Source organism: Natrix helvetica (genome assembly GCF_964273705.1).
Source record: "Natrix helvetica genome assembly, chromosome: 2".
Lineage (NCBI taxonomy): Eukaryota > Metazoa > Chordata > Lepidosauria > Squamata > Natricidae > Natrix > Natrix helvetica.
Window position 1 is genome coordinate 223,428,053 of NC_138552.1, and position 20,833 is coordinate 223,448,885.

Below are 20,833 nucleotides of genomic sequence, written 5' to 3' on the forward strand. Positions count from 1 at the left end.
AAGCTCCATCTGTATCCAATCTGGACCATCCCCCCTTCATATTCATGCAGCAGCAGCAGCAACCGCCTCGACTGACTCCCAAAGGGACAAGGCTTCTGCGGCCAGGAAATAGCAAAAGGGGGGAACGAAGCAGGGGCAACAAGGAAAACGATCCTCGTAACGGTAGCAATCTTGCCACTACTACTAATAAAAAAAGTACGCCTGGAGAAGGAACCGTTATGGTTGATTCCTATGAATCGGGAGCATCAATTTTTATGTGGATCCGCCCCAGGATCGACATCGCTCCCGAGGGCAAGCCAAGAAAGGGACCGCGAAGAAAAAAAGAGGACGATGCCTCGTATGTGTTGATCGCTCGCTGCCGGGCAAAGACACCCTTCCCCTCCCCTCCCCGCCACGGCGAAGGATCCCGCAGCAGCATCACTTACTCACTCCCTTTCAGGAAGCCTGAAAGTGCCGGCTCACTGATCCACCATCTTCTCCCACAAGGGCGCGCGGGGCGGAGGGGGAAAGTCAAGGGCGATCGCTGACCCTCCGCCAACCTACGTTGTTCCGCCTGTAGCAACCGCTTCAACGTTATTCCTACCATAAAGCGGCTAACGGCGCGGAACACAGGGAAGCTACTGCGCAGGCGCCGTCCCAGGGAGCGACATACAAGCGGAGGGAGAGGGGGGGGGGAAAGAAAGAATGGATTTGCCTCAGGACGAGGCCAATGCGCAGGCGCGTGCACAACGCGAAGCAACCGATTCGTGCCGCGCACGCGTCGTTTTCCAGACTGAAGAAGCTGGAATTTGGTATTATTGTTTATGTCTGTGTGTTTTTTAACGGCACGAACTAGTAAAGGTTTCGAAAGGTTTAAAGATAGCCTCTTTTTCTGTGGGGGCTGTTTCCTTGCGGAATATGAAAAGGGCAAATATAGCTTCTCCTGTGAAAATGCTTTGTTCCTCTCATCTTTGTCCGGGATAAGAATGAGGGGGGGGGGAATCCGCGGTCACTTTAAAGCGAACAAAAAGCACCACCTTGCCTTCACCCCCTCCCACAGAATAAAACCGTCTTCTGTATATAATAGCCCTGGCTGGCACCTTCGCAGAGTCGAGCGAACCCACCGTAGGGACATTGTTCTTGCACCAAACCACAATTCCCAGAAAGCAGCGCGGCAAAGACTTCCTCGACATAGAGGAGCGTTGCGGCGTGTAGCATTTCGGGCGAGAGAGGAAAGCCTTCTGTCTCTCACGTTCGGAGGCAGCGCGTGCCCCGCGTTATACGTCACTTGATTATCTGCGGGCATAAAAGCGGTCTTCGAAGCGGGACTCGGGGAAGCGCCGTTTCTCGGTTGTCCTGGCAACGAACCGCTTCGCAAGATTCATCGGAACCTGCCACCCTCCACTTCCTCACGCTGTCCCTGGGGCTTGTAGTTGCTTCTTAGTCGCCGGGGCTGTTGCGTGCGCTGCGAAAGGACGGCGTTGGAACTACACAGCCCGACAGCCCGCGAAGAAAGCCTAGCCGGAGGGGTGGGGGGCGGCTATACTTCCCACGCGTCCCAAATGGAGGGAGTCCCAGAAGCTGTCGGTATAGCCGGAAGAGTTGCGTGCAGCCCGGGGCCCGGTTGGAGCGAGTCTCCGGATTCACTGGATCCCGTGAGGGAAGCCACGGGAGAATCGGATTTGGCGCAGTCCCTGGAGCGGTATCACCGAGGCTTACGCGGTGAGGACGAAGAGAAGACGGGCGGGCAGTAAAACAGTAAACAGTAACAGTTCGAAGGGATCTTGGAGGTCATCTAGGCCACCCACCCACCCCCTGCTCACGCAGGAGACTTATACTAGGGATTCGAACCGCCGATCTTTCTGATCGACAAGCTCAGCCTGAGCAGGGCAGTTTCGATGTCCGTTTGAATTTGGCCTCCTCAACCTTGATACTGGCCTTTGCTACTGGCTTTGTTACTGTCCTTTTCCGGAGCCGCTTCTTAGCTAGATCTTGGAGAGAGATCTAAGCTTATTGGAAAATACGAGTGTTTTTGGAGGCGAGGGCTTTAAAAGAAGGAGACCTTCCTTATTCGTGATCCCATCCCTTGGTTTGCCCGACGGGGTGAAGTGTGAAACTATGGCAGATGGATATGCTCGATGACAGACGTTCTGAAATGAATTTATTTATTTATTTGGATCATTCTTAGTCTAATTTCAAAACTCTGCTGGCCAACTTGAGAAAGGAGCTGTTCAGGAGAAGGGCAAGAACAGCATGTCTTGCTGGTTCTACTGAATGATTTGACATCTTTTTGTACTAGTGGTCTTAGATAGGGTGACTGACAGGTTTCAAATAATTTGTTGAATTATGTCCTGGTTGCTGGAGAAAGTCAAAATAGCAGGAATTGCATTTAGAGATAAAACTCAATTGCTTCCAACCATTATTAGCCCAAAACAAAGCAAGCCATGTCATGTTTAACATGTGTGAACTTAAGTCACCAACTTGGGGACAGAGTGTTTTGGTTGGCCATTATTTACTAGTTGTGGTCAGCTTGAAGATTTCCAGAAAGCAATAGCTAGCTTCAAGGTTTGACATTGTATTAAAAGGCTAAATTATTTTTACTACACAGGTAGCATTATTTCTTTTTTTCATCAGACATAAGTTAAATCAGTGTAAATATTGAAGAGATTAGGACAAGTGCATTAAAACTCAAACTAGATAAAGGAGGAGGTACAATTAACTAGGGGCTAATGCGTTAAATTCAACTCTTGATAACTATACTGTTGTACGCTTACATCTTGATACTGTATGTCTTTAACAAACTGTAGCCCCACCAAAGACATTTGAATTATCTCTTGATTCATCCATTTTATCCCTTGTTTACGCTCAACTATGACAAGCATAATTATTTTTTCTACTGTTTATTCACATCACCTGCACAAAGTATGTAAATTTTGGTTTAGTGATAATCCAGCTTAGCAATCATCTTTTTTATATGATGGAGAATTTCTGTTCTTTTGGCATTTCTCCATAGATAACTCAATATTTTGTAAAATCTTAAGCAAAATGCTATTCAACTGGAATCTAACGGATCAGATTTCTGGTTGAGGGCACTATTAGGTCTAGCATGGTTATTGGAAATTCAAATGGCATCTGGCGTATACTGCTTTTTGCTTACATATATATAACTATGTTGTATAATATAGAGAACTTATCCATAATTATGTCTTAGTTAAATATTAAATAAATCTGCTTTAATGAATAGCGCCTCCCTGTTATTAATGAAAGTGCCCCTCTTTTCAGGATTCTGTGAAAGCCTAATAGAGTTGCACTGCCATAATATGTAGGTATTCATTAACTCAGACTTGTAGCTTGTCTTAAAGCTAAATTAAAATATCTCTTCCTATGGAGAGAGAGGTATATTCTTATATCTCTGACCATGTAACATTTTTTTTCATATGATTTTTCTTAAGAGCTGAATTATCTGTTCAGTTTACACAAATATCTCATTAAGGATCTTATATGGACACCCATTTCACAAAATGGACTCTGGGTTGTGTACAACAATAAATAGAAAATATATAAAAACAGTCATGACAAAATATATAATTAAAACAGAGAAGAATGCAACTGTGAATAATGCAAAGCTGTGCAAAGTCTCTGTCAACATCTGCCATCTACTCCTTGAGAAGAAATTGTGAGTGTAGGACTTGGGTGTCAAACTCGCTGTGTCATGTTGCTGTCATATGTTTCAAGACATTTTTCCCATTTGCAGGGCTGGGTTGAGTGTGGCCTGAACATGATGCATCTGGCCTGTGAGCTGCCAATTTGACACCCCTGGTGTAGGAAGATCGTGAAGATTGAGCAGTGCCACACCATCCATCAAAAAGGGATACTGGATGAAAATTGTCCAGTATTGTAGGGTCAAGCAATGGTTTCTTGAGGAAATGCTCTTTAAAGTGTAAAGGAAAAACCTCATAATTCAAGACAAATTAACCACTGCTAGAACATACTCCCACAATAATTTCCCACCCCCAATCCTTTGACAAGCCAGGAAAGATGTGGATCTAAAAAGTAGATGACTGAGCTCATTGTCCTAAGGACCTGTTTACTTCCTCAAGGTTCAAACCATTCCCAAATACCTGGGCAAGTCTCCACCTTGGTTTTCTCCTTGAGACTTGCAACCAAGGCTGTGTCTTAACTGCAAGTGAATCCAAGTGATCCAATTACAGATGCTTAGCAAATTCCTCCAAACATCTTTGCAAAAGGATCCCAGGGTCCTCTTTACTAAGAGGACTCACATCACCTGAAACAGAGTTGTGGGATGCTAATGAATGAAATGCAGTAAGGGTGGATAAGTACTGCTTCTTTACTGCTTTGCTGCCCTTACCATCACAAGTAAGCCTTAATAGTGTTTTTATTGAGGATCAACGATGTTCTAGATAGCTCTCTTTCGTTTCATCTCCCTCAACTCCTCTGGAAATCATGGAGAATTGTAAGAGCTCAGGGAGGGGAGAATTCACACGGGTACGATTCAGTGAAGCACCTCAGCTGCCCATTGTCCCATGACAACCAAAGCTTTGAATGAACTATGCATCAGAACAACAGAAAGAACCCCCAGTTCTTTCTGAAATGTATCAGGGTTCATCATTTGCCAAGGGCAGAGCGACCTAATGGTTTCAGTCTCCCTGAAGTGGAAAATGGCACTAGAGAATCCCATGTTGCAACATCTGCTCCCCTTTCATAGTCATGTAACTGCATTTTGGGCACTTGGCAACTGGTCCACATTTTACCATGAGTGCAATTTATGTTTTTTTTTCTAGAAACCAGCATTTATTTATGGTTTCCAGAAAAACCACCCCTTGCAAACAAAAAGTTGCTTTAACAACCATTATGTTTGCTTAATGACCACTGCAAAAAAAGGTAATAAAATCCAGTATAGTTATTAGTTTACAATTGTTGCAAATTATGACTATGTTTGCCAGGCTCAATTACTATCGTAAGTCAAAGTCTGTCTTAATTAAAATATTAGAGCTGAAAATAACCCTGAAATTGGAAATAAACAATCCTCCCCACAAAGCCAGACATATGCACATCATAGAAAGTGTGATGCAAAATAAGGCTTTAGTAATTTGAATGTTAAACAACATATAATCAAATATTTATAAATCCTATTAAACACTTATTTACAACACGAAGGCATAAAAATGTGGCAAAAAGGTAGAAAAATAGTTCATTAATTAATAGCTCATTCATCATCATGTCCTGTGCTAAGCACATTGGGCCACCAGCATACTCCACAATTTTCGGTCCACAGCTACAATCTCTGCATTCTTCCATTTAAGATTGATATTTTCTCCAACCATCTGGTGGCATCCAATTGATTTTGCTGGATGTTACTCGCCATGTGGAACACATTTCCAGCAAAGTGCATTCTTCTTTCTGTCGCTATCTCAGAGAGTCTTCAGGAATGTCTTCTTTGTAGAACTTACTTGTTTATAACATGGTCGCAATCTGAGATCAAAGAATCCTTCTGAAACAATGTTGTTGTAAAACAGATCTTAATGAATAATTCTTGTAGTAATTTTTTAAGTCTCACTGGCATAGATGGCTCTGATCTGCTCGGTTATACTATATATATTAGTGTCCTTGTTCTATTCTTTTTTTGCTCCTCTGAATTATCAGGATTTCAGTTACTCTTGTCAATATTATGTGCCAAATAGGTCTGTGCAATACTTCAGAGGGGAAAGTTTGCTATTAGAACATTCAGGGGAGTACTTACTATAAAAAGTATATAATGGTTTGTTGCTCTCTTTTCCCTGTAACAGATGAAGAGTACTTGAATTAAATACATTTTGGTCAGTCGGGGGACTGAACTAGGATTTTGTTCCATGTGTTCACCTCAGTGCTTTGTACTTTGCTTTAGTGCACATACATTTGAATTAATGATATTCCACTTCCCACTCATGTAGCTTTCCAAAAGAGATGTCTCTCTGTCTGTCTGTCTTCTCTCTTTCTCTCTCCAGTTAAAATATATTTAGTAAGCAAACTAAGTTATTTCTTTTAATTTCTCCTTATTCAGTTTCTATAGATATAAAAACCTTGATAATACATCTTATCTGTATTTCTTACCAAGTTGCAAAGAAACTTTTAATCACAATGGACTTTCAAAATTATTATTTTTAGATCGTGCTAGTAAAAGCCTTGATCAATTGAAATATGTCTTCCATGAAAAAGATCCGGCCGTAGGCGAAAGTACAGCTACATTGGATCAGCTATTTCCTAATTCAGGCCAAGAACCGACTGAAGATAACCCTTGGCAGAAACTACAGCACAGCCATGCAGGTTTGAAATTTTCCATTTGATTTTTTTTCAAATTAGAATTATTATCTTAGGTAAAATATATTTTACTATTGTGTTATAGTTAATCAGCTTAAAGCATTATTACGTCAACAAGAAGAAAAGGGGAGTGAAATGTCACCTTCAAAGAAGAGAGGAATGTCACCCACAGTAAGTATTATCCTCTTTTTATCTCTTGTTACATGACCAAATAATTACATATCTGTTTACAGAACAATATCTAACTAGTATTTATGTTGTCTCATTTGAGGAGTTATGTAGCAACTTAACAAAGGATTAGTAGGCTAGCCTATATATAAGCTTTTGTATTTATTTTAAGTTACCTATTGTTAGTTCAGCATTATACATCTAATGAATTGTGTATGATATGACAAGGCGAAGCATAAGGATGAGATTAAAGAGAAAGGTTCTGAATTTGTTTGGTTGTAGAGCATATGCAAGCACGTTATGGTCCTTTTAGTTGATTTTAACAGAAGAGATGTGGTTCTGAAATTCCTGCAAGTTTCTTTATATATACCACATATTGATTTTTGAGCCCTGTTAGCACAGTGGTTAGAATGAAGCAATTCAGGCTAACTCTGCCCACAGCCTAGAGTTCGATGCTGATGGGGCTCAAGACTGACAGCCTTCCATCTTTCTGAGGTTGATAAAATGAAGACCCAGATAGTTGAGGGCACTATGCTGACATTTGTACACCTCTCAGAGAGTACTGTAAAGCACTATGGAGTGATATATAAGTCTAAGTGCTGTTCCTATTGCTGTTTTGCACATGTGTGTAAAGGTTTCAAAACTTCTACTTGAAAGAAAAGATAATTATTGAATCCAGTGATCACTTCTGACAAGTCACTTGTCAAATCATTTTTCTTCTGAGACATGGAATAATGTGGTTTTCTTCGGAAACCTGCAAATCCAGTTTGATTAAAACCATAACGGGACATGAAAACATATAAAATGTTTATGTGCTTTATTTGATTGTAGTAAATATTCCCTGTTATTTGTTTATTGTCTTTTTCTGCTAAATGTATGGAGATGTGAGGGTAAATACAACATTTCTTCAACTCTTTTTAAACTGATAAAGGGTTTGCCATGTTAAGATGTTTATTTAATTATTTATTGAGCACTACCAATTTATATGCTTTAATGGAAGCTAATTGTTCCCCAGTTAGAAGCTATTAGACAGAATGAAAAAGCATTAAAAGGTCTCTTTAAAAAGTGGCATTTTAATATAAAATTTTAAGGAGTCTCAAAACTACTTGCCATTACAGAGAGGAAGTGAGTTCAAAAGGATATGAGAGATTGTTCATCATAAATCAATTTTATTCATTAAATTTCTATGCCACCCATCTCACTAATACACCGAGTGCTTACAATAAAATTAAAAGTTACAAAGTGCTAAGAACAATAAAAATTAGAATAATTAGAATAAATTAAAATAAAAAGATTAAAAGTTAAAAGCCAAGATGATGGGTAGCCTGGGCACAAGAATCTTCTCTACCCTATCTGTCATCCCATTGTAGCAGACTCCTGTCATGGCCTCAGGGCAAGTGGCTGAGCCAAATTTTAGACTGTTCCAGAAGGCCAGGAGTGTGGAGGCAGATCTCACCTCTGTTGGGAGAATATTCCAAAGCGGTGGGACCACAGCAGAAAAGGCTCTTCTCTTGGACCCAACCAGTGTTTATTCCATAACATTGAGTAGTTCAAAATATCTTAACGTAGCAAGTACCATGTATTTTGTAAACAATGCTACTTGGTTATTCATCCATCAATCCATTCATTCACTTACTAAAATTTAGAATTTGCCTGGTTCTGAGATTTGGGGCAACTTAAAAGTACATATAAAAGCCTTGCAACATAAATCATAAAATTAAACTTGAAACATGTCATTAAAACACTTCAGAGCAAACAAACAAACATTCCTAATGCCCTGATAAAGAGTCAAGTCTTCCAAAATGATAGGAATGTGGGGATTCTATGAATTTCAAGGGATAGCATATCCCATAGCACTGGAGCCATCACAGAAAATGCTTGCTTCTATCTCCCCTCCTCCTTTGTACTCCTTCAATCCAGAGGGGAAACCCATACCATGCCTTCTGAGCCTGATTTAATGTAGATTATGGTACCTTGATAGATAATAAAATATATAAAGATGAAGCTGTGATGAAAACATGTCAGGATAATGATAGAGGAGAATATTTGTAGCTCACACTTGAAATGAGGGGTCTTTGGTGCTCTCTGAGTTTGATTGTTTTCTTGTAGACATTTCATTACCCAAACTAGGTAGCATCATCAGCTGCTTCAACTGGTGCTGAATGTGGTGCAATATTTGGGGCCCCAAGAGTGGTCCATGTTGCACCTCTGCGGACTACACTGGCTGCAAGTTTGCTTCTGCATGCAATTCAAAGTGTTGTTTATTACCTATAAAGTCCTACATGGTATGATCCAGGTTACTCGAGGAACCATCTCACCCATGGGATAGGCTTGTCCCACTCATGCTGGCAGAGAAGGCATGCCACAGAATCTGCCAGTCAAGGAATTCCAGTTGGCAGGGTCAAGGAGAATAGCTCTGCTGTGGTCTCAACCCTTTGGAACATCTTGCTCTGGGTTGAAATTGCCTCCCACTATTCTGACCTTGAAAACCTGGCTTTTCCAATTGGTCTGGAGTTCCAATGGAAGGGGGGGGGGAAGTACCATTCTGGACGTGGTTGATGGACTAATAGTAGATCCCATCTGTCCCCCTACTCATCTTGCTTCTTCTCCTTCCATCTTTTAATTATAATTTTGTATTCTTTTAATTAGTTTGTATTCTTATTGTTATGGCTTTACCACTTTTAATGTACTCTTAATATTATTATTAATGTAAGCTGCTCAGAGTCACCTTGTGGCAAGATGGGTGGCAAATAAATTTAATAAATAAATAAACTGTCAGGATAGTTTAATGTCACATTTCTTCCTTTCATTGATCAGTATGGATATCTGTTCTGAGAGAAAATAGCTACTATCCCTCCCAGTTACATTTTTCTGCTTTTTGCAAACATTGAAATTTGTGCCATTTCATTGTTTCTTTAAATACATTCTTTTATATATCAGGTGTTGTTAGTTTTTTAAATATATTTGTATAATTTATATATCCAAAATGCAACGGATGTGCTTTTTAAAAAGAAACTGGTAGGCCTTTTGATAAAAATGAATAAAGATCATAAACATAGCATTTCCATCATGGTGTCTTATTGGACCATTGGTGACCCCATTGTGTAGTAGCTCTTTTTCTCCCTGTGTGGGTAGTTTTAGTCTGAGGTAGTAGAAGGTGAGGGATCATCCAGTAGTCTCTGATATGTTGGTTGCTGTGCAGATCAGTCCTTTCTCTCCTGCACTTTGAACATCGTATGAAATTGGTGGGGGTACATTAGTTTAAAGTGTGGTATTACCTGTAGTCCAATCATAACTAACTTTAAATCATCAGCTGTAGAGGATATAGTATGCTGTCACTGTCCTATTCTGGTGCCTGTAGGCTGTAATAGAGTAGGCTGAAGTTGAATCTAAGTAAGATGGAACCACTATTGTTGATATTCCTCTACCTAGGATTAGGAGACAACTAGCAGCAGTTGCCGAGAGAACCAAAACAAGAGAATGATCAGCATCCTCTGAATGGATACATTCCCCAAATCTGTCAACTTAAATCTAGAAAGAGTTTTATGGCAAAAACAAATATTCTTGAAAACACACAGGAGGAAAAATGAATTACAAATGAAGGAGAGAATTAACGGAACAAGGAATAATCCCAGAAGAGAACATGGCTGGGGAATCTGATGTCCTCTATGTCACTTAGAGGACATTGAATAGGTTGAGGGTGGGAGTGCCTAAATGTAAAACCAATATGCTCAAGTGGGGGTTGCTAGCGGATAACAACTTGCTGTGTGAATGTGGAGAGATAAAGAGCCTGGCCCATTTGTAGGTTTGTCGAATATTACCAATAGAATGCACCAAAAGTGATTTGCTTCTGGCTAATTATAAAGCCAAAAAGGTGGCCTCATTTTGGCAGTTTAAGGTTTGATCTGGACACAAAATAAAAAGAAGAAGCAGCTCTTGGTCGAAGAGCAGATGGACATATGCCCAGAGTAGCTTTTTCCCAGCTTCAGTTGTTGGACCAATTGCAGCTTTATATGATGCAGGAGAAACTGGTTATACAAGTCTTCCTTTTATTACCATCTGGTTGAACTACTGCAACACACTTTGCATAGAGTGGCTCTTAAAGACTGCTCAGAAACTATAGCAGAATTCATCAGCCTATGTGCTGGGTGTATATAATAACAATTATGAAGCCTGTGCACTGATTGCTTTCAAGAAATAATGTTCTTGACTTATAAAGCTCTTTATGGCTCAGCATCTGGGTACTTACAGGGTACCTACTCTCCAACAGAATTGGCTGACTGATTAGTCTGAGAAACTACTTAAAGCCTCACTTTTGAGAAGCCCAAACAGTCAAAGTTAGAAAGGCAGTGGTGGGTCTTGGGGGCAGACATTTGGTAGAGATCAAGTTAGCCTCCTCTTTCTTGGTCTTTAGAAAACACCAAGAGTAGACTTATATAAGATATATATTTTTTAGTTTTAGGACTGCACCATCTCTTACGCTATCATTGCTTTTAATTCATTGTTTATGTATTACTGTATTTATTCATCAGCTTTCTACATCTGATTCTGGGCAGTTTGCAAATAAAAAAATATGTTAGTGTTTTAATATTTAAATTGGTTTTTTTTTAATTTGGAAGGGTTTTAATTTAGTTGTGTCATTTTAACTATACCATGACTGTTTTAAAATATCTTAAGGTTGCTGGATTTTGGTGAGGCATAAGTTGAATGAATGAATGAATATAAATAAATAATAAAATAAATAAATAAACATCTTAGGGAGACCATATGAAAACATGAGGACCACCATAAATATGCCCTGATTCTTTTCTGATGGCAGTCAGAATTTTTCCAGTTAAGAAAAATTATAAGGAGATTAGAAGTTGGGGTGGATGTATTCACAAAGATTGAGATTGTTAGGAGAAAGCCCAGTTTGTTATCAATTCAAATTGTCCAGTCTATCAACAAAGAGTAGTCCAAGAGTCTTTGATAAATACTTATTCCAGCTTACATGCATAGCAATGCTTGTGCATTATCTGTACATGCATAAACCTCTGTTTGGATTAAACACGATATACAGTATGTCAGGTAATAAACTAAAATAAATCAACTTTTATCCATCATGCTTAATTGTAAAAGAAGTACACTGCATATGCAGGTACAGGAAGTACACCAACATGCATGTTAGAACAGTGCATGCTTAATTAAAATTAAAAAAAATACCAAGCAGCAGTGTTTACAACTGCGTTAGAGACTTTCTTTGAGTGGAAAATATGAATCCCTGCTATTTGTAGCAAAAGTCAGAATTTGCTTCCTCAAGCTTTGTTTCATCCTTTTCCTATATTCGTCCACTCAGGAAGACCTCAGTCTACTTTGAAATGGCCTCCTATCCTTCTGAGCACTCACCATTCAATTACTGAAGGGAACCCATTTGATAGATTCTTAATGTAAATTATTCTGCTTTAAAATGCTATTCAAATATGAAACAGTTTGGAAAGAATTTTATCTGAAACATATAATTCTGGTTGTTTTTTTTTATTTCCTCTAGAGAACATCCAAAGCTACTGATCACAGTTTGCCTGCCCTTTCTGAACTTGTTCCCATCATTAATGATCAGTCTCAGTATATTAATCATTTAGAAGCTGAAGTCAAGTTTTGCAAGGTATCGTACATAATATGATCTGTTCTCTCAAAACAGCTTTATTCATCTACCATTAACATTTGAAGTTTTAACCCCACACTTCTGTATATTATACTCAAAACAGATAATTTTTAGTAACAGAAAAGAAAGCATTTCATTGGTGAAAAGTTTATTATAGTCAAAAGCTTTAGATATATCTGAAGTAGGAAGTAACTCTTTCTACTGTAATACCATATTAAAAACATGAGAATTTGAACAATAAGTAACAAAAAATTATAGGTAGTCCTGGGCTTATAGCCACAATTGAGCTCAACATTTCTGTTGTTAAGTGAGCTTTCTTGCCACAGTTATTAAGTGAATAATGGCAGTTGTTAGGTTAGTAACATGGTTGTTAAGTGAAACTGGCCTCTCCATTGACTGCTTGTTGGAATGTCACAAAAAGGGATCACATAACCCTGGACACTGCAACCATCATAAATATGAACCAGTTGCCAAGCATCTGAATTTTGATCACATGGCCATGAGGATGCTACAATGGTCCTAAATATGAAAAATGATCCTAAGTCATTTTTTTCAGTAGTTTGTAACTTTGAATGGTCACTTAATGAATGGTTGTAAGTTGAGAATTACCTGTAGTTGCCATTTGATTAGATTAAGAATATATTTCTCCAGTGTTTTCTAATTATACTTCCCTAACTTAGCTCTGGATCTATATCTAGTAGCGTGCCCTTTCCTATACATATATTTTTTGTTCACGTGTGCATAGTTTTCATATACATTTCTCACTGAATACAGGTAGTCATTGATTAACAATGGTATTTGGAACCGGAAACTTTGTTGCTAAGCAACACAGTTGTAAAGTGTGATGTCATGGATCATGCTGATTTGTAACAGTGTTTCTCTCGGTTCCAGTTGCAGTCATTAGGCAAATCCTTCATTCTTGTTAGACACAACATCACATGATCGCCTTTTATGACCTGCTGGTTTCCCAATTGACTTTGTTTGTCAGAAGCCAGTAGTGAAGATCGCAAATGACGATTATGTGACTGCAGGATACTGTAACTGTCATAATTGCAAGGTGGTCGCCAGTTATTCAAATTGTAATCTCATGACCTTGGGGACACTGATAGCTGTATCTTTGAGGACTGGTTGTGTATCTCCGCATTGAGCACCATCGTAATTTCAAATGGTCACTGAACAAATGGTCATTAATTGAGGCCTGCTTTCAGTTCATCAGAATGGACTGTTTTTCATTTTGTATGTAATAAAACTTTCCCCTCTTAGTTTAGGATATTTTAGAACTCTAAATACAGAAAAATCTAGGCTGTTCATAAAAACGCAGGTCTTTGATTTTATGCAGGATTAAAGAATAAGGAAAATTCATTCTTTTAAACAGATGTTTCATTAATATTACTAGTATTTTGGTGAAAAAATGATCTTTTTATTAAAAGAAGAGTATTCCAGTAGCATGTTATTTCAAGCATGTTAGAAGTTGCAAGAAATCCTTTTCTGTTGTTTGATATGTTACTAAATTTAGCTATGCTTCCTTTGATGTAAGATTTTATGCAAAAATGAATGTTAATTACACTGCTGTCATTATGTTTGGAGATTGATTCCATGTTTAAATAATTACATTAATAATAATTGCAACTTTCTAGGAAGAAATATCTGAATTGAAAGCACGTATACATGTGGTTGTAGTTGAAAATGAGAAGCTACAAAATGATCTGAAAATGGAAACAGAGCGGACCTTGAGAGAGCAAACTATCCTCAACACCTCAGTGAGTTCTATGGAATTTAAAATGTCAAATATAAATAAAAATGTAGTCTTAAAATTTTATTTAATAAGAAATTTATAGGAAATTTAATAATGCATCAAAATATATCACATGTATGCAGCTTATGTTACCAGATATGTAAACAGAAATAGATCTGTATTGCATACAGCATTCATAATGATAGAGATTAATTTAATATTTCATCTTTTTATAAAATCCAAGCTGCTGGTCTGTTAAAGTATTTTGGCTTAAGGGCTATCTAGTTTCTGTTTGAAGGAGAAGCCAGGATCTAACATAAAGGTGGCTAAACTAACAGACGGAAGGACTTTGACCACATCCTCAGACCTAACAGAGTCAAGCTCAGTCTAGATAACATTACAACTGGGTTGGACATGCCCAATCAGTATCCAACTCCAAGTAAATCTGAGTGATGTTGTCTGCAAGATTGCATGAATATTTCTTATCATGGTCCTGCAGATGATCCCAAGGCCCTGCCTGTCCTAAATATGAAGCGGTTACTCTAAATAGGGCTGCTGGCTGATATCAGAAGATGCAATAAATATGAAGAAGTAACAAGGTTTTGCCACTTTTATTGTCATGACATAGGTCTGACAGTGGCTCTTACTCAGTTGGATTCATTCTTTGTCTTCCTCCATTGGTGCTCCAGTCGTTGATTCTGGCAAAACCTTCTGCCCTTAATTTTTCTAAATGTGAAGGACATACACATAGGTTTAGTTTATCACTAAATATATGTCTCATCTTGTAGAACAGAATACACTGAAAATAGAAATAAATTTGTCATAAATAAAGAAATGTGGGGAGAAAGGAGCTGATATCGGGACGGTATGATATGCGATCTCGGAGCTCCGAGATCGCATGTCATCCCATCGCAACGTCAGCTCCTTTCTCCAGTCCAGTCGACACTTTCTCCAGCTCCAGTCGACACTTTCGCCACTGGACGGTCCATTCGGACCTAAACCACCCCGAAGAGATGGTGACAAGGAAGAGTACGTCTTGCTGATCTCAGGGACACCGCAATGTCCCTGATTGATCCAAGGGAATCTCTTCTTGCCGGCGACAATAAGCACAGCCTCAAGCTGCTGAAGTCGGGACAGCTCCGCAACGGGAGGAAAAAGGAAAGAGAAAGTGTGTCCATCTGGTGAGGAAATCTTATTTTTATAACAGACTGCCCAAAAAAGATTGAAGTTAAATTAAACTGGTAAAGAAAAGGAAATAAGCAGTGAAATTAAGCATTATTGGGTGGCGTGTTATCTTTTTTTTTTCTATAGTTTTGTAAACTTTTTTACTTTTTAAAGTGAAAGTATCGGATTTTCTTCTTCTATTTCTTTTTTTACCTATGGATTAAATCTTTTCCTTTATTTCTACAATACTGGTTGGGATGGATTTTTTCTTTTTATTTTGTTTCATTTAATAATTTTGTTTCTTCTAAGCCTGAAACATAAAAAAGATATAAAAGGAATATAAAGAGGGTAGTAATCTCAGAGGGAAAAGAAGTTACAATGCCACTTGGAGGTTGGAGGTTGAGACCTGGAAACATTGCTTTTTCTTTTTTCCCTTTGATCATTTTGACCTTGCACTTCAAAGGCATCAGCTTGTTTATAGAAGAAATAAGAGCATGGGTTGTTTACACAGGTGCTTTTTGGATGCTTGTTGGTAGCTGGAAAGAAGTGAAAACAAAGATTTGTTTTTAAACCAGGATGGCAGTATTTACTAACTGGAAGGATGGCACGACATCAAAAAGAAACCATAACATTACAACAGATTATGTTTGGAATTCAAAAATTATTAGAAACAACAGAGAGAATTGAGAAGAGATGGGAAAATATTGAAAATATAAAATGTAATTTTGTAAAACCTGATGGAACAATGGAAGATATCCAGCAAATGGAAAAAGTGGAGGCTAGAGTCCTAAAAACCCAAGGGAAAAATGAACAAAGAGGCAGAATAACCGTGATATTGACAGGGAACTGAGTGTGGTTGGAGATGGAAAGAGTGGAACAAGGAAAGGGAAGATAGATGGAAAGGTGCTTTACTCCAGATTTCAAGGTATAGAAGAAGAAAAAAGAGAAGAATTGATGGACTTAAGGAGAGAAACAAAAACACTGCTGATAACCAAAGATAAGCTGATTAAAGAAGCTGATGGAGGGTTTCGAGATTTTACAAGATATGTAACAAGCAACAAGTTGCGAAGAGAAGTCCAAATAAATTTGATTAAGAAAATAACCAGAACACTAATTCCACAAATGGCAAAAGAAATAGGACTATACTATTACTGGAAAGACACAGGTTGAGATATGAAAATGAATAATAGTTACATTTAGTTAAAATTAGAACATTATGTTAAAAATGTAGTGATAATGGATAAAATTAGATAAATAATTGATAATGATAACAATGTATGCATATATATTGGTTTGATAAGAGGAAATTTGGTATAAATTTTAAATGGTGAAAAAAGGGGAAAAATAAGTTAAACTTAGTCAAACTATTGTTAAATAAATGACATAATGATAATAATGTAATAATTTATATTGACATGATAAAAGGCAAATTGGATGTAAATTGTAAATGATTAAGAAAAGGGGTCTAAAATTTTTGTTATTAAACATAATTTTTATTTTGAATGTGTTATAAAGATATAATGTGGCTGCATGATATTGAAAATAGATAAGGGAATGCCATTATGTGGTTTTGTTTTACATTTTGGAATGTTTGTTATAAAGGGACGTTAAAACAACTATAGTCATATGAAGGATGAGGTATGATGATAGCAATATATATATAAATATATTTGATGTAAAATATATAACTTGATATGAATCATAGGTGATGACTGTGGAAGGGATGCACGAAAGTTCTTTGTAACCAATTGACACACTTCCTACAAATTGTAATGGAAGATGATTTTAAGGTGTTTGTGTTTATTCAAAAATAAAAATAAAAAATTAAAAAATAAAGAAATGTGGAGTTTTGTTCAATTACATATTTTAATGGCTTCATATGGTAACAATTAATGTTGCTGCCACTTATTTTATCAGCAAAACTTCATTTGTTCAACATTGTTTTTCTGTCCTGATCTCTTTATTAAAACCAAAACTCTCCTTTAAGTCTTAAAGCTCTTAGGAAAGATCTGGAAATGGTGCAGAAATGATGTTGTAATAGGAACAACTTGTGGAAATAGTTCAATAATTTGCTATATTAGTAATATAACATATAAAGTTATATCATTATCATTAGTTATTGAGCTATCATATAAACCTATAGGAAATCTTCAATGTGTGTGATGTATATGCATTTAAGGTGCACATTCATTGTTGATATATGTTTCAGACCCTACTCTCAAAATCTGGTGGTATAAATGGTGATCATTCTCATATTTGTGGAGCTGCTAAAGCATCTTGTCATGTCATTGAGCAAGCCAAGGCACCTCCACTGGAATTGGAAAAGTGGCAACAGGAATTGGTCAGTATTTTTAAAATGTTGATTATTTTAACATTAACAATTTATTGTTCAGGTAAAATGCTCTACTTTTATGTTGAAAGTATAAACATTTAATCAACTAATTAATTTAGATAGATTTAACAAAATGTACTGTATGACCAGAAAGTACAGTTCAAAATAAAGCTGCTGATGAGAATCTAATGAAACACTTTTATTTCACCTAAAATAATGTAGCAGGTTACCAAATTTCCTCCTGATCTTTGTTGTTAAGTTCTAAAATCCTATACAGCCTGAAATCTTACTGTTTGTGAGCCCAATTTCTTTTCAGTCATTGACACTGACTGAGTCAGTCAGTCATCTTTCCTCCAGGATATTGCTATTTTCTAAAGTAGATAAGTGATGTCTAAACAAAAATGCTCTTCTAAGAATAGATGGAAACTCTCTTTATTTTAACATGTTTTTAAAAAGCTATTCTACAGAGCTCAAGTTAAACGTTTTATTTTGCCGTGTTTTAAATGTTAATTTTGCAGTTTTGCTACATTTTATTGTATGCTGCATTTTTGTTAAACTTAAATAAAAACAAAATCACAAGAGAGGATGCATCAGAATATTATTCATGATGCAAGCACTGCTCTGTATTTTTGCACATATTCCTGCTATGGAATAATAATTTTCAACATTGCAGAAAAAACAAAGTGTGGGTAATTTAAAATAACCATTTACCAAATAATGTTACACTGAAGTATGTCTTTAATTACATATTTTGCCTTTGAATGTTGCAGTTTAATTGTCTGTCTAAAAAAGGTTAAGAAAAGCTTGTGATTTAAATATTAGAAATTTACAAAAAATGATCATCTAAATCCCTAAACAATTTGATTTGACATTTAAAGCTTAACTCGGTGGATCTGTATTTTATAGTTCTATGTGCTGTTTAACAGCCTTATTTCGGTTTCCAGCATTTCAAATTAATGATACTTAGATAGCAAATTTAATAGAAAATACCCAATAGTTAATAATGCTTAGTTAAAATGAATTAGTCAATTTTGAGAACAGTTGAAAGCTCTGGAAAATGCTGCCCCATATGCTTTGCACAGGACCTAATGATGATGATGAAAATGAGTTAGTATATGACTATATAATTTTATTCTTAGGCGAGCAGAGAGGTTGCTATGTAATTTAAATTAATTTCCATTTTCAGCTAGTGCAGGTTTGGTATCCAGTGTCATGATGGAGTCAGATAGCCTTTATAAATTTAACAATAGAAGACAGACAGATTGCTAAAATTTTGCAGATGCCCTGGCAGTCCTGCCTATGCCTTATTTATAACCGAACAAATGATAGGTATTAATTTTATTTTAAAGGAGAAACTAAAATATCTTCATGAAGAAAAGACGGAAGTGTTTGAAGCTCAGATACAGTCTTTACGGTAAAAAAAAGTTTATGTATTTTTATATTGAAGCTTTATGCCTCTATAAAATTGTCTCATGTTGCCTCATTATCTTGTCCATAAGTCAGTAGAAACAAATCATTATTATTTTATTCTCTGCTCTTAAAAAGTTTTTGACATGTGTCTTATAGTTTAATAATGTGTCTGTTTCTGTATGTAATTGGATGTATATTTGTTGCTTTCCTGGTAAGATTGCTTAGTTATTGCAAAGAATCATTCAGTAGCTAATGGGAAAAAATCCCTAACATTACAAACATACAAAGATAAAACTTTCAGAACAATATAATGCTTGTTTCAGTTTCTCCATGTCCCTCTGGTGCCTAAAATAGTATTTTCAAAAATATTAGTTATTTGTAAGGATTTGTGTCTTTCTATTTTGCAGAATGGTTATTTTATGATTGCACAGTAAATTCATTCATTCATTCAATCAATCAATCAATTTCTACGGCTGCCCAACTCATCTAAGTTATTCTAGGTGGCTTATAATTCTAAAATTATAAAACAATTAAAACAATGTAAAAAAAAATTAAAACAGCAAAAACATCAACAAAACAAATAAGAATGATCTGAGGTCCATGCTGTGGTTGTTGGCCTATTTAAGGAAGGGGGCAGTACTTCCTGCACCCCCTCCTAAGATGCCATCCTTGCAACTAATAATTTTAGCTAACTATCCTACTGTCTCTAACCTTCCCTTTTTAGAAAAGGTTGTTGAAAAGGAGGCTGGATGCCATCCTTGCAACTAATAATTTTAGCTAACTATCCTACTGTCTCTAACCTTCCCTTTTTAGAAAAGGTTGTTGAAAAGGAGGCTGGTGTGCAGTTGATGAATGCCCTGGAAGTGGATTATTTGACCTGTTTCAGTTGGTTCCTGCCAAGATCTGAAGTGGGCAAATAAGCAAGCATACAATTCATTTCATTAAAAACACAAAGACACAATTTCTAACTCCTAAAACAGAGATCAAAGCTTCCTTATCATGCTATAGATACATATGGTATTATCCAGCTTTTTAATTTAAAAAAATATCTGTTTTACACAGGAGTGATGCTCTTTTATTTGTCAGTCTTCATTTTTGCCTCTCATTTCTTCTTTCCCATTCATTATTTCTTCCCTTTCCCTGCCTTTGACATATGGTAATCTTTACTCAGGAAATATTTTATGCATTTGATGTGGATTGTGAACCATGAAAGGTTTATGTGGTAATAAGCTGGTGATTCTTTAATGTGGCACAAAGCTGTGGTCTTTTAGAGAGTTTAAAGCAGTAAGAAAAAAAGTTGTTCCAGTTGCTTTCCAATTATTATTGTACTCAACCTTGTATGCTGTTTATAATTCTTTTATGTTGTTATTGTTGCAGAAAAGCATTATCAGAGTCACAAAAAAACTGTGAAGAGCTGAGTGGACGATTAAAACATCAGCATTTGATCAATGCAGCAAATAGTTCTAATAGGCCTGGTGGTCTCTGCTTAAATTGTGCACAGCATGAAGCGGTTCTTTCCCAGACTCATTCAAATGTCCATATGCAAACCATTGAAAGACTAACAAAGTAAGCAGATGGATGGTTCTGAATTAAAAAAAAACCCACAGACTATAACAATTGTAACAAGTAATTTCCTGAACATCAGTAATTTTAGCGCAATTGACTATGAAGATTCATTGCAATGTAAGGAAGCTTTACAAAAGCATTATTCCTCTTAGAGTATCTTCCTGCTCAGTAGCCACCCACCGTAGACTCCTAACCGAGTGCTTTATTTGATTGTGAAATGGTTTTTAATGAGTCCCTTAGCTCCATTTCACACATGGCTTCCATTTTCCTTTAACAGAACAAGAAGTTTTCATACAGCCCTTCTAGTTGCTAAGAACCTAGAAAGACTCAATACTTATCTACATTCCCAACAGAATGAAGCCATCAAGTAAATATAAATAATTCCATTTGTCTTTTTTTTACATTAGATTTATCCAATCCATACTTTACAAATGCTCTTTATATGTATATGTGATTAAAAAATGAAAATCATTGGTTGCAAAAAAAGTAATTCAGAAATAATAGGATTTTGCCAACTGAA

The 20,833-nt window shown here is 36.8% G+C and overlaps 2 protein-coding genes across 20 annotated transcripts in view; one reads left to right on the forward strand and one right to left on the reverse strand.

Annotated features, from left to right (window-relative positions):
- Positions 1 to 639, reverse strand: part of CEP170 (centrosomal protein 170) — a 99,460-nt gene extending 98,821 nt beyond the window's left edge. For 8 of the 10 annotated variants that reach the window (XM_081944046.1, XM_081944047.1, XM_081944054.1 and 5 more), the window contains exon 1: positions 426 to 638. The gene's annotated coding sequence lies outside the window, so the exon portion shown is untranslated. Of the gene's footprint in view, positions 1 to 425 lie in introns of all 10 variants that reach the window. The other 2 variants (XM_081944052.1, XM_081944048.1) reach the window with 2 other exon arrangements.
- Positions 640 to 691: 52 nt separating this feature from the next.
- The window catches only part of SDCCAG8 (SHH signaling and ciliogenesis regulator SDCCAG8), a 117,443-nt gene continuing 97,301 nt past the window's right edge, over positions 692 to 20,833 (forward strand). For 2 of the 10 annotated variants that reach the window (XM_081944064.1, XM_081944066.1), the window contains exons 1-9: positions 907 to 1,701; positions 6,145 to 6,303; positions 6,383 to 6,468; positions 11,993 to 12,106; positions 13,744 to 13,866; positions 17,215 to 17,346; positions 18,687 to 18,751; positions 20,125 to 20,313; positions 20,591 to 20,680. In XM_081944064.1, coding sequence (XP_081800190.1) covers positions 1,542 to 1,701; positions 6,145 to 6,303; positions 6,383 to 6,468; positions 11,993 to 12,106; positions 13,744 to 13,866; positions 17,215 to 17,346; positions 18,687 to 18,751; positions 20,125 to 20,313; positions 20,591 to 20,680 — 1,118 coding nt within the window. In that variant the 5' untranslated portion in view covers positions 907 to 1,541. Of the gene's footprint in view, positions 792 to 906; positions 1,702 to 4,781; positions 4,882 to 6,144; positions 6,304 to 6,382; positions 6,469 to 11,992; positions 12,107 to 13,743; positions 13,867 to 17,214; positions 17,347 to 18,686; positions 18,752 to 20,124; positions 20,314 to 20,590; positions 20,681 to 20,833 lie in introns of those variants that run through there. The other 8 variants (XR_014174613.1, XR_014174614.1, XM_081944063.1 and 5 more) reach the window with 7 other exon arrangements.